At 35.2% G+C, this 18,051-nt stretch overlaps 1 protein-coding gene across 1 annotated transcript in view; it reads right to left on the bottom strand.

Moving 5' to 3' along the window:
- Pgant2 (polypeptide N-acetylgalactosaminyltransferase 2) overlaps nucleotides 1-18,051 on the bottom strand; it is a 97,740-nt gene that overhangs the window by 12,046 nt on the left and 67,643 nt on the right. The window contains exons 2-5 of the mRNA XM_088273992.1: nucleotides 15,027-15,250; nucleotides 13,010-13,108; nucleotides 8,723-8,790; nucleotides 4,179-4,366 (exon numbers count right to left, since the gene is read on the bottom strand). Coding sequence (XP_088130118.1) covers nucleotides 4,179-4,366; nucleotides 8,723-8,790; nucleotides 13,010-13,108; nucleotides 15,027-15,250 — 579 coding nt within the window. The remainder of the gene's footprint in view (nucleotides 1-4,178; nucleotides 4,367-8,722; nucleotides 8,791-13,009; nucleotides 13,109-15,026; nucleotides 15,251-18,051) is intronic.

The following is an 18,051-nucleotide window of genomic DNA, read 5'->3' as shown; positions in this document are numbered from 1 at the left end:
AAGAAATGCAGCGATGGGAAAGGGGAGTTGGGAAGACAATGCAATAAAAGAGAACGGAGAGCAGGCGGAATGTGAGACCGTTGTATTGTCTCGGCATCTTTCTTATTTCGTCATATTTTACGGAGGAAATATTACTCTAGTATTACCACGAGTTAACTAAAGGTTGTTGATTGCATTCCTAGAAACCACTATGATTTATGGTATTTTGAGTAGTTAAAATAATAATGGTATTGAATTAAGGTATTTATTAATATTTTACTATTCATCATCAGCTACAGCTTTATACATTCTGTTTCTTTTAAACTATTTAGTATTCCTGTAAATCGTTGGGGTTGTTTTATACTATTTATACCTACTCATATAACTGGTTATATTTAAATGATATATTCTTTAAAAATTGTTAAGGTTTTTAATTTAAGATAACGAAAAACAGCCGCAACGTAACCTCGGCGCTCGTTTTTGATCTACCATTGTGCCATTAGCGCAGTAATCGCGCGTGTTTGAATTTTTCTGATTTTCTTTTTAATTATTCGCACTTATGACGGTTTCTTAAGCAAAACCATTAATTATGGCGTTTATCGACATTTCTATTTACTGTCGGAAATTTAGTCCAACGTAACGGATTGCGTTTATGCTGAATTTAAATGCACGGGATACAGAGCGACGGTAATTAAATACATATTTTGAAAAAATGGATTAGGGAAGAAAGCGAGGGATTAGGATAAACATATTTTTTGTTTTATTAACCATAGTTAGCGTATAGATATGTAGCGGAAATGTGAAATTAAACCGTGAAATATGGTGGATAGGTACGCGTGCAATTTAGTAACTTTTAACAATAATAATAAATAAAACTAATGTTATGATTCAACTCGGAGCAATCGAATATTGGGAGAGCAATGTGTAAGAGATAACATTCGTAATCGTACAAACTAATATCAGACTTCCTGCGACGTAACAGCATAAATTATGCATGTACTGAGAGACTGGACGATTGCAGAATGCAATTAAATACGTAAAAATAATATATGTACGTTCATAGTTCGCAATTCTATCGAGGTTATTTATGAACAGTATTGCACAGGTTACATTACATATATTTTACTTCATATGTAAGTGATGGTATGAGAAACTGCACATAATATTGTATAAAACAGGGTACAGCATAAAAACCTCCCGGATCCAATAAGTTACTACAAAAAGTGCAGTTCGGGCTAAAAATTAAATTAAGAATATGTTTGACCATTAAGAGATCTTCTCTTTCTTCTGGCCTTTATCTGCGCGCCAAGGTGCGTAGGGCACTGCGTCACATCGATAGTGTTATTTTAATCATTAATTGCACGAAGGAAAGATAGACAGTCCTGCACTTCAGGTACCAGTATAGGATTATTAGACAAATTAATTTATTATTATTTTGAAACTAAATTATTATTAAACAAATTTAATTTAAAACAGGATTAAAAAAACAAACCTCCCTGGAAATCAAACCCGGGACGCGCACATTCGCGGTAACTTTTACAAGCTAGTACAAGTAATTTAAAGTATCACTAACCACTGGCACCATTTGCCACTTGCCTATTGGCAAGGAGAATTTTCTTAGGCAACTAATAAATAATAATAATAAATATTTTGAAAAATCGCTGGCATAAATGATGTAATATCTTTCACCTAAGGCTTTCTTCATTAAATATGGTATATTCCATTCCCAGATCTATGGCGCGAGACATTTCATGTAATCAACAATCAAGTTCCCGACGCGTCGTTCCGGCGCCCTATCCACCGCCTGAAGCCGTAAGAAGACCAAATGAAATTATTTTCATCAATTTGATTTCAATTACACTGAACAAATATTAAAAACGTGAACGTATTTTTTACACTCGAGCGTTTTATTCCTTGGCACATAAAATCATTATGTTCGTGAATAATTGTGAACTTGTACTTATAAACTTTAATATTTATATATTTCTCAAGAAAGAGATATTACTATGATTGGTGATTCACCAATTTGGTGAATATGGTGACCAAGGATGGTGACAAATAAACGACGACGCATAAACTGACTGTCTGAGCTATCTTTAAAAAAAGCGGTATTTTATGCACTTTGGACCATTTTATCAATATCTCAAGGAGAAGAAAAATCTCAACAAAGATTAAGCTTATTAGATTAAAACCAATATTTTTAGCTTTTCCACTTTATTTTTATTCGACCAGCGACCGGGTTTCGTCGTTACCGACATCATCGGACTGGTCCGTTACCGACATCATCATCCAGTCTGATGATGTCGGTAACGACGAAACCCGGTCGCTGGTCAAATAAAAATAAAGTGGAAAAGCTAAAAATATTGGTTTTAATCTAATAATATATTAAAATGCAATTCCATCACGAAGTGTCAGTGGATAATATAAATCTATTAAAAAGATTAAGCTGTTTATTAAGATGGGAATATCCGGGAACTCTGGGTTTTTACAGGGCCTACGACTTGTCATCGGATTGTTAAAAAATCTCTTTGTACATTCTGTAACGTTAACCATCTCTATATTGGGATATCTCTAGTGTGGTCAAATTCAGCATTTGTGACCAAAAATTAGGATAAACTTAATAAATATATATTAAAATTTCAGATGATATTTACTTTTATGCCGCACCGTACCTACTCGTATTATAAATGTTGCATACTGTGGATTTACCGTAGCTAATTCCGAATTTGGGGTAAATATTATTAATGTCTAATACTATTACTTTCACCCAAACTATGATATCATCCACATACCACAAATTCATAATAACATGTTAGTGTATATGCTTTAAGCAAAGATTTTTAAGACATTAATTCTGATTTAACATAACACCGTTCCATAATATGGAACGAGAGCTATAAAGGCAATATACCTACAATAAATCCATTTTAATGAGACAAAGATTTTTGGATTTATGTAATAAAATTTCAAAGCTTCCTCGAGCATAATGAAATAGAAGCGGAAACGAGGATGATCGATTTAACTTAAAGTGGATTTCATTGGCTGTTTTGACGGTAAATATGTGGCAGTATTTTAATAAGAGAATGGGTAGGTATTAGGTATGCTAAAGCAGGCACATTGTCAAACAAATTGAAGAAGATAGTACCGTAGAACGGGGCTACTTGAACTTTGACGTGTTACTTGAGCCCAGTACAAAAAAAAATAATGTCTTTGGTCTAACAATAATGAACTTATCGACATGATTCATTGTTTCCCTGACAGGTGGCACTTATTGTTACGATACTTCGATCGATACCACGATCTAAATATTTATTTTTGTACTGGGCTCAAGTAACACATCAAAGTTCAAGTAGCCCCGTTCTACGGAGTTTTATTTGTTTTAATTTTGGGACTTGAACTCTTAACAAAGTATATTTTAAGTTCGCTAACCCAGAAATCGAATTTAGGACCTTATTTGTGCTGAAATTTATAATTTTCTTCTCTGCCTTTTACCCGCATCACCCGTCGCGCTGCGCAGCGTATAATGCAACTACATTTCGTCTGTATATATATATGAAATCTGACATCAAGTTTAAGTGCCGATGCCGGCCTGGACCGGGATAATTTTAAATATCAGTGTAAAAAATAAATAAAAAGAATGTCAATTTCGCCAGGGATCGATCTTGGTAACCCATTCACGTTAATTTATCCTCAAAATATGAGAAGGGGGAATGAAAGATAATTGAATAGAATATACAACATTTGGGGATATACAACATCCTTGTTCACCATAAAAAAATACTGGCCAAATTATAAGTTGCATAATAATTGAAAATCATGGTTTCAGGCGTCTCTCAGTACGTAAATTGAGTCGGTGATTTTGAATACATTTAAATAAAAGGGTGGCAGCTGAATAAAATATGAAGCGACGTCAGAATAAAATGATATAATTATATGTACGAGTTCCAAAAATTTGGGTAGTGTTGTTGTCAATCATGGGTAGGATGGTGAATGTCACACGTGTATAAATTGATCACTTAAACCAGATTATGATAGTTTGTAAGCCCTGTAAATAGCGAGATTTCTATATTCTTCTTCATCTACGTCGATATGTCAACATGTAGAAATAGAAATAAGTTGATTTAGTTTAGCGCGCGCTAGGCGGACGGCTAGGCGAGCTACCAGGGCAGGATGAATGGGGAGGAGCGCGCGGGACCCACCTCCTTGACCCGCTGCAGCAGCGGCTCCAGCCAGAGCTCGTTGCACTCCACGTGCGAGTCGAGGAAGGTGAGCACGGGCGCGCCGGCCAGCGCGGCGCCGCGCGCGCGCGAGCGCACCAGCCCCTCGCGCCGCTCGTTGCGCACCACGCGCACCTTGCGCACGGAGCTCAGCTCGGCCCCGTCAGCGGCTGAAACCAACCGCACACATGAACAACTCCACATTCACCCCAACACAGTACAACTAGTATTAATTTAGATTGGCAGTGACAGGTATATTGAAAGCTTTTAAATGTAAATTCACAGTAAAATCGGGTTACAATTTTATATTGTTTCACATTTTCAATAAATTTTGCAACTAATTTTAAAAAAATTGCTTTGCAAGAGCAGATCTGTCAGGAAGCCTAGATGCTTCTGTATCAGATCTGGGAATGCGGTGGGATAGCTTTCAATACAAAGTACACCTTGCAATATGCTACCCCGAGTGCGGCTATTACCCCTTTCCTGCCTATTATGCATTCTTCAATTCCTATCTCATATAACGGTAACAAATCCTTTTCGCTGTCTACACCGGGGCACTTCTAGAAAAATTTGTAGTGGTTTTACAAACTTGTATTTATTTAATATATTATTAGATTAAAACCAATATTTTAGCTTTTCCACTTTATTTTTATTTGACCAGCGACCGGGTTTCGTCGTTACCGACATCATCAGAATGTCGGTAACGACGAAACCCGGTCGCTGGTCAAATAAAAATAAAGTGGAAAAGCTAAAAATATTGGTTTTAATCTAATAATATATTAAAAATGCAATTCCATCACGAAGTGTCAGTGGATAATATAAATGTATTTATTTAGATTGGCAGCGACAGGGATATTGAAACCTTTTAAATATAAATTCACAGTAAAATCGATTAACATTTTCTATAAATTTCGCAACTAAATTAATAAAAAAATCCTTTGCAAGAGAAGGTCTGTAAGGAAGCCTAGATGCTTCTGTATCAGGTCTGGGGATGCGGTGGGACAGCTTTCAGTATAGCGGCAATGTCCTTCACCCTATGCTCTTTAACTCCCATCTCTATCCCCTCAAATATATTCCACTCCCAGATTCGAGAGTTTGGAGCGCAAGACAAATGATGTTGCCTTCGTAGATAAATATTGACATGATAAAGGTTGGGTACGCACCATTTGGTGCGGATAACCATACCGAAGAAGAAATAAAAAAGGCAAACTAATACTCGTGTTCAGAGACGTTACAGGGAACTCGATAAGTAACCCGTAACCGAGACGTGCGGCGGTGTAACCAAATTTCCAAAATATAAGAGTAAGTACATATCGCGCACTCACAAACAACATTTTATAGCTCTTTATTCTAATTTTAAAAACGAGAAACTCGTAAACATATCTTGTTTAAACGCATTTTAAACAACACCAAAAACTGTTCTTTGAATCCCTTTCTGCATCCAACGTTCCATAGAAGATACCATGAAAACATCGTTATAAATAACGTGAAACCAAGGTGATAATTCTTACATGAATCCGGAGTAACAATTAAAAAATATGTTAAGTGTTGACCCCACTGGGAATCGATTCTGAGACCTCTAGCATTGCGATGAATTGAGTTAACTACTACAGGCAGACATGTGTATATCTTCTTCCTTCGTAAATACGAGTACGTACATAGATTGATGGAAAGCTAATCGAGGGAAACTTATCTTTCGTATTCCCTAAATTTGTGTTATTTTTTTTTGATTGACAGGATAATTATCCTATAGTTCTATACCATACCTAAAAATAAATTCCTCGATACGTATGTAGGTTGTAAAGACGCAGCACCATATACATATATGGTACATATGAAATAAGATAAAATGTGTACGCCCAAGATTACAACATTTAATTAGAAAAATATTCTAGTTAATCCTTCTGTTAAATATCGCACCGTGTTAGTTCAGTGTTGGTGATGGATGATTAATGAACTTTTAAGTGCATTTAAACTGTATAATTAATTCTGAAAGCGACTCAAAATGTGTTGTTTAGTAATTAACTTTCAAAACGTGATATTTTTATGTACCAATTTACAATTTAGAAACTGAAATGGGCGTAATATATGGCTATTAGGTAGACAGTTTGGGGATGAGAGATTAGAAAAATCGATCTCAATAAAGAAGGTCTAATGGCCGCTATCTCGAATAGTAAAAAAAGAACTACAAAAGATAGGAATAAAGTGGAAATTTGCCGCCGAACTTACGAGTTTCCACATAATAAAACGGGGGAATAATGACATTACGACTGAAAAGGAAATAAAGATAAGAATAAAAATAAAGGAATCAAATAGGTTCTTAGATAATGGATAAATGTAAATTAAAAATGGTAAAATCAAATATTTATTTAATTAGATATCTTGCTTATAAAGCACCGCGAAAGTCATCAATATCCAAACGAGGAATAGACTTCCTTTCTTGGAAACTCGCCTTGGAACACGCAGATGATGCTGCGCGAAATATTGACTCTGCCGAGGGTGTTCAGGCTGTCGATAGGCTAGATGGGTACTCGGTACGCGGGTACGCTGGTCTCAAAATAAATGTAAATAAATAAACTATTCGTGTCTCGTTCTTCAGCAACCCTCGGTGTTGCGTAACACGCTCAACACAGGGGTCGAGATTTTCTTGTACGAGTACATATGAGTGTACATTACGGAAAATGGCAACCTTCATAAAGAACTGGGAGTGCGCTTAGGATTTGCAGCCATCGCATTAAGTAGTAAAAAGATCTGGAGATCGGAATTATACTTAGTGAAGTTCAAATACCGCCTATTCAATCCCTGCGCCATACCTTTTCTCGTATTGCTGTAAAGCGTGGCTTTAAGAATAGATGTTTAAGACAAATAATTGTGAGCGTGTGGTAGTTTCACTTCGTGAGGAACGTGGAAATAAGGTGTCGGTCGCAGTTATCTAAGGTCACAACTGTCATTTGAAAGAAATTCAGAAAAGGCTAAGTTGGCTAGGTCGTGTATTCCGCATAGACAGACGGCATATCGGCAGATGTCGAGAGCCGCCTCAAGCTTCTCTTCTTCTTCCGTCTCTTACCCTCTAAACGTAACGTCTTTATTTTAAAAATATTTTTACTAATAAGACGCAGATCTGCCATTAGGGCATAGAAAATGTCGCGAAAGCACTTAGTTTGCGTTCATTAAGTATATAACATATTTCATACGAGCGCCAAGAATTCAAACAGACGTTTCAATGGGAAGAAACCATTTATTTCACCGTGTATACGAATCGCGTGGAAGCCACCCCCTCTCGACCCGTATACCTTATATACCATCCACCTGTAAATGCACTAAACGACGTCAACTGCTGCCGATCCGGCCTGACTCGGGAGGATGCGAAGGAGCCGACAGAAGAGCCTGGAGGAAGTTTGTGTATTTCATACGCTCCACATATAGAGCGGATATCGATTAATTAAGTCATTATATCAAATGCACTTTACACATAGCTAGGCCATTATGTATGGCAATTTAAAATTTACATAAAGTGATCGCTGTTAGCGAATAAATATTCCTTATTTACTTTCTCCTTGTCATTAGTGAATACCGATGCAACAACTTAATTCCCGTGTTTCAATTTCTAAAGGAAACATTACTCGCGGATTGAATTGCAAAGAGTCTCGTTACTTTCATTAACAACTACTGATACCCCCCAATCAAATAAACTCGTACGATAATTGGAACATAAATAATCCGGATAGACATTTTTATTGAATACTGAAGAATATAACATATCGGTAGACGCCAATATATTTGAGGAATTTATTTTGATTAACTTTTTTTTTCCGAATGATATATTTACATTTAGTCAACAAATACAGAAAATTATTATAACAGTTTCATGTCCCTATCCGCACCTAATGGTGCATTGGATTGACGCAGTGTTATCTTGATCATTAATTTTCCGAAGCCAAGGAGATCAGTCTTGCGCTTCAGACATATTTTTTTTACTAAAGTTACAAATATTACAAATATAATCTAACAAAATTTATCAGGAGACTATTACTAGCTATTAAATGTTTATCTTACAATATATTATATCGTTAAATAAAAAAAATATCTCTTGCAATAGTTTCTTTAAAGTTTCATACTTTCTGGGATCTCGTTATACATTTTTCACCATTTTTACATTATACATAGATATATGCTAAATGTAATTTTAAATTACATTAAACATACCCTGTGTCCGGGAAAGGAAACGGAGAAGAAATTATTAGTAGGCACAGAAAAATGGGAATAGCACAACGACAAGGGCACTCGTAGCAATAAATCTAATAATGACAATGAGACCCTTAAGGATGAAATAATTACACCGCAGAAAAGATAACACCACTATTTGTATAACTGTTATCAATTATCAAAAAAGTATTCATTATCTCTTCCGGCTAAATCGGGAGTTCAATAATGCTCATTTCGCTCTATTATGCAAGATATCGGACATTTATTCAAAGCTGTTAAGCTGAGGAAATAATGTTAATAAATGAAGTTGTTGTACTTACGGTTATCGCTGTAATCGTCGACTAGAATAATTTCTTTGATCAGATGATCGGGACTCCTATTCAGGACACTGTAACAAACAAAAACATTTTTTTGGTATGCGTTTTGCTATTTTGTATGTGTTTTTAATAAGTTTGAATAATTTTTATGTTTTGAATTTATGATTCTCAGGTACCGTAGAACGGGGCTATTTGAACTTTGATGTGTTACTTGAGCCCAGTACAATTTTTTTTATTTAGATCTGTATTTGGTCTACAATAATGAATGTATCGACATGAATTGTTGACATTGTTTCCCTGGCAGGTGACACTTATTGTCACGATACCTACGTTCATTATTGTAGACCAAATACAGATATAAATATCTTTTTTTGTACTGGACTCAAGTAACACATCAAAGTTCAAGTTCTACGGAACCATTTTAGTTTTTTTTTTAAAAACTTTATATGCATTTTCTGAGGAGCTTTAAAGCTTTTAGACCCGAGACAGAGGTGCGGATATTACTCCGGTCTACCTGGCTCCGCCCGTTACACGCTTTCAAATATTTTCACGAATTCATCAGGCGGTCCATCCGGTTTATCTATGATTCCCGGTGACGGCGAAATCCTTGGTTTATACGCTGTGACATCGCACAATCATTTAGCGACAAACATAATAACTAAACTTTCTACCACGATACGTATACTTTACTTGCTGACACGGGAAATTATGCGTGAACCGGATGGTCAACTGTTCTTTCGTGTTTTGTAAAGTTTTCCATTACAAGCCACGATGTTTTCAATTTTGCTGACAAAAATGGGTTATAAATAAGGAGAATACGTTTTCCTTGAAAAATTACGTCCTGTTGCTTCTATTTTGCATTGTTCCATATAATATTGAATACCTATATGCGAGTACGTGGCCCAAGCCATGGTGCAAAACTAGATTTACATGCCGCGGAGAGGAGTTCAAATTAATTTCGTTCACACAATAAAATGACTTGGAAATCAATTTATCGAATTCGGGTCAAATTGTGCAATTTCCTCTGCGCACTAAATACTGAATGATAGTCCATGAGCGTCCATTCACATCAGATATAGAAATAATTGAAAATCCACCCCTCGCGCTGTAGTTACTTGGACGGGGTGGGAATCGTGTTACAACAGAAAGGCACTAGGACATTATTCATGTAAAACAGATGGTAGTAATTGAATAATGATAGAGAAGGAAATTTAATTAAATATCAATGCTGTACGTGAATTTTCATTGACATAAAAACATATATCTTGTCCATCGACCTGGAATGAACATACGATGGATATATTTTTTTAAATGACATTTTCTGAACAATTTGTATCTTTATGTACGCATAATTTGGAGGGCATGAGGCGAACAATTGTAAATTCAGCGTCAAATGCTCGGGAAAAGTTTTTGAAATATGTAGATGTGTTAATAATTACTTTCTAATAACTGACAGCATAAAAAATCTGCATTTTTTTCTCCTGAATGTTGGGCGTTTCGGATTAATTGTGAACCTCAAACCTGCCCAATAGTGTTGAGGCGACTAAAAGTCACAAAACCCAAACGAAAACGGAAGGCCGCATCGATATAATTTTTTGCTAAATTGATGTGACGCGAATTTCTAGTAAATTTGGATGAAGACTTGGAATATTACCTTATTTATATCTTCAATATTACTTTTTTAATCTTACACAACAACGTAATCCAGATGATTCAACCATGCGTTGAGGAAAATTATATAAAATTACACAATATATATTATTTTTAAATTTTAAATGTCAAAATCGTAAAATATATTTATCTTACTTTGCATTTATTTAGGTTTAAAAAAGTCTTTTAAATTCTCTTGTGAAATGACTATTAAAACAGTGGATTTTCACACTAAAAAAAAACAATTTGACAGTTATTACATTATATTCCGAGGTAATTTAGTGTGAAATGCTCAAATAGACAGTTGATGTACGATTTCCGTGTTACATTTGAGAAGTGTGCGTGTTGATTTAACTACCTACATATAAGTAGGTACTATAATCAAACTCAGATGTCGATTTACGCATGTATGAGATCATGCTAGATTATCGATTTTACATTTTTTAAACACGAAAAAGTCAAATACGGTTTATAGAAAGAAAAATGTGAATAGATTTGAAATTTTATTTTATTTATTATTCTATATTAATAAAACGCACGTCATAGTTTGATGCCATGATAAGGTCTACAGCCTTTCTGTAACAAAATAAAAATTATATTACTTTTTTCAACGTTTCAACGTCAACACGCGGCTTGATAGTCCAAGAAAACGGTTTAAGCACCTGAACTACCGAGAAAATATAAGAGAATAAAAATAGAATAATTCGTACGAGTTCCAACACAGAGCCCTGAACCAAAACGAAACATTAAATAATTGAAAGTTAACATGTTGAAACGTGTTATTGAAAGCGATACAGTCGGACGTTAAAAGATTTATCGATTTTTTAACATCTAGATTACAAAATAAAATATATTAAAAAAGAATATCCGACGAGTTGTTTAATAACTTGGATACGCTTTCAGTACCTATCAATTTATGTATCACAAACTATCTACATATTTTCCGCGTGATTCGCTGCCTTCAAGACGTCGCCGTCGCCGTCGTGAACAGCTTTCAATATATTGTACATCAGTTATTTTTATATTAAAATAACATATTATTTTTTGTACAAATAATACGTTCGTAACATCCGTTTTATATATTTATATTACTTGTAACTTTAAAGTTTATTTATTAATATACGTTACATCGCACATAAATACGTAAATTAAGTGACTGATCCGACTTACTTAAGTAGATCCCTATTCGAAATGAGACAAAATAGCAGCGAAACGGAAAAAAATACACAACTAAAAGCAGAATAAAATGTTAAAGAAATTATATACATATTTTTTTTAGAGATTAATATAACGTTTAGGTGGAATAGAATCAAGAGTCGAGTAGAGAAGGCAGGTTCATATTGGCCGACTGATTAATAGTTATGGTTGGTTAGCTGTCATATTTCATGCATCGGCGAAGAAAATGAGATTATTTCATATTTCACAATAGTCATTTCGAGAACGGAGCGCCATTTACATATGTTAATACGTTTTGGAGAAATTTAATTAAATTGTTTTCCCACGGTTTTATATTAAATTTTTGCGTTATGAATAAATTTTCTTCATCAAAATGATTTGAAGCAAAATGTGATTTTTTTCATTATTTCGAAAAATTATTAATATAAGTGGAGACGTGACATCATCATATTGGAGCAATCAGATAATGTCGCGGTAGCAGTGAAACCGTTTTTTGGTCTCTAAAATCATATGGTTTAAGTGTAAATCGACTATGTTATTAATTCAATAGCAATTCCAATGAACTTCTACTGAAAATAACTCGCTTTAAAGTTTGAGAATTCGAAGCAAACACAAATCCAAAAGCAAACCAAGTCACAAATCATTTTGAATAGGTTAGTTATGTAAAAATAAACTTGTTTCATTAAAAGTATATAGTTTTATGAAGTATTTTTTGTTTTAAAAATTAAATGGATACTGATTATACGATTATTTAATAGAATCATTGTATTATTTTTTGACATCTCATCAAAGATCAAGAAGAATATGGAAGTCTGGGCATTTACGGGGCTGACGACCGTCATAGGCTGGTTTAAGCGATCACTTTACACACGTGTAACATTCACCAATTCTACCCATTATTGACAACCACAATACTCAAATTCTTGGAAGTTCTATATATACAAACCAATTTTGAAACATTATTCATGAATCACTAGAACTTCACTAGAGACGTCTATTGGTGAGATGAAAAGAAGCTGTTTATTGAGCAGAAACTCTTTTATTAGTATGTGAGGTCCGAATCCTGGATTATAATCACACACATGAGAAACGCCAGAGAATATCATTTTCATTTTTATTATTTAAGCTTATAATTTGACCAGATTAAGTCAGTCAAGTATTTGGACACAGTCAAAATGTTGTAAAGAATCATTATATTCTATTTCGTTGCTTTGCACGATATGGATTTTTGTTAATTGATGTAAGCCTGCTTGGTTCTAAAAATAATATCGTAAGGTATAAAGAAGACAGGTCAGTGTTTGATAATGTCTTAATAAGACGAAACGCGTTACGTATTAACATATACATAAATAAATGTAGAATTCAATCCAATAAACCTTGTTTAATTTTGGATATATTACCCAACAATTATAAAGAAGACCTTTTGATGGACTAGTGGACTAGAAGACTAGAGCTAGATCTCACCTGACTACGGTCCGGAGGAGCGTTGATCTGGCCTCGTTGTGGAACGTGATGATGACGCTGGTCTGCGGGAGGTCGTCGGAGTAGTTCTTCAGTCGGCACCTGAAACAACCAACCTTATTCAATCACATATCTCAGAATCTCAGAACAAACTATACAAAATATCGCTAAAGTAATTCTTCAATATTTAAATTTGAGTTTAAAAATTAAATAAGTATGATAGTTAATAAAAAAACCCTTATCCGCACCCCAATGGTGCATAGGGCACTGCTTCATATAAACACTGTGTTATCTTGATCGTTTACACATGAAGGAAAGGTGATCAGCCCTCCGCTTCAGGTACCAGTCCAGGGTAATATTGAATAAATATTACAGTGAAAAAATCACTTATATTTATTTGACCCCCCCCTGGGAATCGAACCCGGAATCTCCAGATCGGTAGCCGAGCGTGCTGACCGTTACACTACAGAGGCGGACAAAAACATATGATAGTTAGTAACGATAATCTTAGCATCCGTTTTCAAAATGTAATTTTTCAAAACAAATAGCACAAATTCGGGCCCACTTTTATTTTTGAGTAGCAGGTTCCCCTTATCTTCTTGGTTTAAATACTTTTTCTTTTTTTTCGCAACCAAATAGTACATAGGGTACCGCGTCGAATCGACGCGGTGTTGACTGGATCGCTTATAGCGAGAAGGCAAGGTGATCAGTCCTGCGCATATATAGGTACTTGTTATACTTAATGACGCCAGTAAATAAGTTCGGAGTGGAGCAAGTTATCGCTATAGGGGCGAGGAGAATAGCAAGAATGGCTACAGCACTTCTTCTCTTCACTTACGTCATCTGTATTCCTTCAAATATATTCCGTTCCGCTCAATTCTGGTACGCAGGACTAGTCCTGCTTACGACCTTCGTGTAATAACGATCAAGTTAACGCCGTTTTAATGTTTTTTTACCATTTGGTTACGGATAAGGGTTAAAACATCCTTAGATACTTAATTTTTAAATATGAGATTTTAAATTTAAAACTGCAAGTATAAAAACAGTGCTTGTATTGATAATAATAAAAATATTGAGCTCACACTTCGTTCGGTTGCAGACCCCTGGCACGTGGAGGTAATCAGAGTAATAATAAATAATAATAATAACATGGCATAAAGGTGAGATCGCAAGGCCGTTCACGAACATCGAACATTAAACCTGTTTTACATTGATTCAATCTCGTTTCTCCTTTCTTGTATGAGCGGTTCACGACGACAGTGGCCCAACGCCAACGTCCCTATAGTCATTTTTGTAAATAATTGGATTTACGTCAAGTCAGTTGTCAGTAAATACCGTCGGTATTAAGACGTCATTTACATCCAAATGTAAAAGGTAACTGTGTTTTAATGTTTGTAATCTCGCTTTCGTTCATACTTATTTTGCATACTAACTGAATAAATATAGATTATGTCGACTTATAATCTTAATCGTAAAGCACAACAAGCAAAAGATGATATTTCGCTCTAAGTCCCATCAAGAGTAATATTTCATTTGTTTAAACTGAAACTTATTATGCTAATAATATATTTTTTTAATTTTACAGCATTTTTCATTATAATTTCTAGTTGTAAATTGAGATAAGTTAAAATGTAATAATTTGGGTGTAATGAAAAATGTTTATGTTTTTTCTTGCAACAATTTGTGTTAAAAATACACATTTTTCTAGTGTAGTCCGATTAATTACAATTCGCCCGGAATTGATTTTTTTTACAAAATTATAAGCTGACACCATTTTCTACGTTGCTTAGGTGTTTAACCAGAAAAAATGCTATCGGTAAGTCTTAAAAACAATTTCGTATTAGCTATTATAAAATTTGTAGTCTTTTTTCCTAAAGCCAGTAAAGAAAAGTTTCAAGAAATTTTATAGCTTTATTTTCAGTCGAAAAAAGAAAAAGAAAAGGGGAGTACTTTGGTGTTGCATAAACGGGTTAGGATGTTTAGCGTGATGGTCGCTATAAGGGCGTGCAGGTATTCTCACATGGGGTTCCTGGTGTCGGGCACGTCCCGGTCGCTCGGCAGCGCGTCGGACGCGGCCTGGTTGAACCTGTTGCGGCGGTAGGGGTCCTCGCCCGCGCGCAGCCCGCCGCCGCCCACGTACTGGCGCGCGTCCAGGTAGGCGGCGGCCGCCGTGCCGCCCGGAGCCGCCCCCGCCCCCGCCGCCGCCGGCGTGCGCAGCTCCAGCCGGAGAGCCGCATTCTCCTCCTGGAGACGAGCGAAAACCAACAATGAATACAACAAATCTAGAATGGCAACATACAAATTCCATAAAACAATTGACAGTCGTATTTTCCTTCATCGAACACAGAAAGATAAAAAGGAATGCAGATGGACTTTTACAATATGTACAACATTGAAAGCTGTCCCACCGCATGCCCAGATCTGATACAGAAGCATCTAGGCTTCCTGACAGATCTGCTCTTGCAAAGCAATTTGTTCGCAATATGTACAACTATAATTATATATTTATAATGGATTATATCTGCGGCGGAGACCATGGGGCATGAAAAAAGGAATAGGCTGGCCTCAGAAAAGATGGGCCGATGACACTGTCCCCGAAGCGAGTAGTAAGTGGATCGAAAAAGCCCAAACAAGAGAAGTCTGGAAAAAATAGAAGAGGTCTACATCCAGCAATGGAGAGACAGCTGACGAAGAAGAGAAGAAGAATGCATTATATCAACTTTACATTTACTTGCATAACATGTTTTCAGATGCTGATAGAGTTTTTCTTGGTTACTATGCCGCCTGTCGTTAGAATTTCTTGAAAGAAAAATTGAGAAAAAAGAAAATCGCTATCAACACGCAATCGAGGCTTGTCATAAAGGCAGCAATGTGATCCAATGTGATAGCGACAAGACTAACGATACACGGAATAGTAAAAAAAACACTATGAGTACTAATGTAAGTCCATTTCCAACATAAGGTAATCCTCGTAAAGAAGGAAATTTTCGTAATAAAGGTTTTCAAATAATATAATAACAAAAATAGTTAAGTAAAAATAAAACGAGTAAAACCTAAAATACTCGTATTTAATACGTCTGTGGGGATTAGACATTGGCATTTTTTTATCTGTATTTTTTTGTGTGGCAAATATGTATCCAGTTGTGCATGGGGCACCATATTAAATATCTCAGTCTTACGTTTCAGATGCCAGACCAGGGTAACGTATTCATACTCGTGTTAAATATTACATGATCAAATGTTGATATTGCACTGTTATCAATAATCGACTGCATGAAGTTCTGCATAAATCGAAATATGTAAATAATCTCATTCTAATGGTCACATACAACATACAGGTAATTGTAACACAGGATTGATTTTGAAAGATTTCAGACATATAGAACATGTTCGAGAATTCTTTAACATCTTTTGATTGTAAGGTTACAGAAACAGCCTCCCGCGGTTGCCATCGTCGAACTAAGATAAACGCAGAGACCTTTAAATGTCGTCATTGTTCTGCAGATACTGATCTTAAAGTGATATTTGAAAGGTTAACTACGCTACGAAACATCTTCCAACTTCTGGCCGGTGTAATTTATTGGATTCTTGAACTTGATAATCAGGATTTCAACAGTTATATTTACCAAAATTATCGGATAGATGCCTTGGCATTATGAAGTCATTTATTATTGCGCGATATATCCCGCATGGATAAAGGCAGATTCTACGAATAATTTAATATTTAGAGGTTGCCACTTTTAAACCGAAGATATTTCTGTGGAAAAAATTGGAGCAAAAAACATGAACACTCCTCATTATTCATTTTGCACGCTTCGAAGTTTCGGAGAATTTCACACACGTTTTGATCTCTGTTTGGTAACCTGACGACCAGTGTAGACTGCTTTTTTTGACAGTGCGGCTTCCAAGATAGAGGTAAACAACCATCTGCAGTTTAAGTTGTTGTTATTCATTAACATTATTTAAGAAAAAAAAATACGCGCGTTCGAATCCAACTTCAATATGGGAAAGACTTCTGAATATTGAGTAAGTAGAGTTTATATTCATATTACTATGATTTGTAAACTCATAATTTTAATTTTGTAACCAGTTGTGATAGGGGTACCTAACACTTGTGTCATGCAGGACGATATAATAAATAGTTATTTGAAGATAGATGTCTCAACGGAGACACAACATATTTTTATACTGAAGGAATATGGTTTTGGTTTTCCGTTCTGCCTATTATTGAAAATCCATTGTCTAAATTCTCGAAAATTGTATATTATATGTATATAGAATAAATAAAAAGAACACACTGACACTTTTTCTATCAATATCTTCAATATTATCGATATTCAATTTTTTTTCTATTAATGATAATATTTCAAGACTTACTTCTTGAAATTGGCACATGCACAAGAGTATATTCAGGAAACGAATATACGAACTGTTTTTGGATAAGAAACGTGTCTTCGAATGAAGTTGATACTGTTCTCTTTCGTGGAGTTTCCGTGTGAACGGGCAGATATAATTACCGCAGAAAAATAATATTGTATTTTATATTTTCACATGAATGCACATTGAGACAACAATGTATTATTCTTTCTACTTTGAAAATGTAAACCACGCGCTACTTCGCGATGCACTTAAAGTAGAAAGCACGAAAATGTACGTACAACGTACTAAAATTTCTTCGCAGGAAAGCAACATAAAAACAGAATATGATGAGAAAAATTTGCATAATTCGAGTGATTGTCAGAAGTTGCTATCAAAGTGACAGATGCATTACATACGGCGGTGGTTTAATTATTAAAAAGGCGATGAATTTACGATATCCGCTTCCGCAGCGAAGTGGTTGGATTGTTTGCCATATAAATTCAAGAGATGCGTGAAATTTTGAGTTTTTTATTCCTTCAAGTCAACACAAAAATCATTGTCCATTAAAATTTTTGGATTAGAACAATATGACTCGACGTGGTGTAAATGTGAGGTACGAGTATGTCCAAAATAATTTTCCAAAAAGGGTTTATTGTTACCTCGTGTATTTATCCAAAAACAGATAG

This window comes from Brachycentrus maculatus, unplaced genomic scaffold (assembly GCF_059751285.1).
Source record: "Brachycentrus maculatus isolate JH-2025_06_01 unplaced genomic scaffold, ASM5975128v1 h1tg000624l, whole genome shotgun sequence".
NCBI lineage: Eukaryota > Metazoa > Arthropoda > Insecta > Trichoptera > Brachycentridae > Brachycentrus > Brachycentrus maculatus.
Note: the sequence above shows the minus strand (reverse complement) of the source record. Positions and strands in the feature narration are given on the sequence as shown.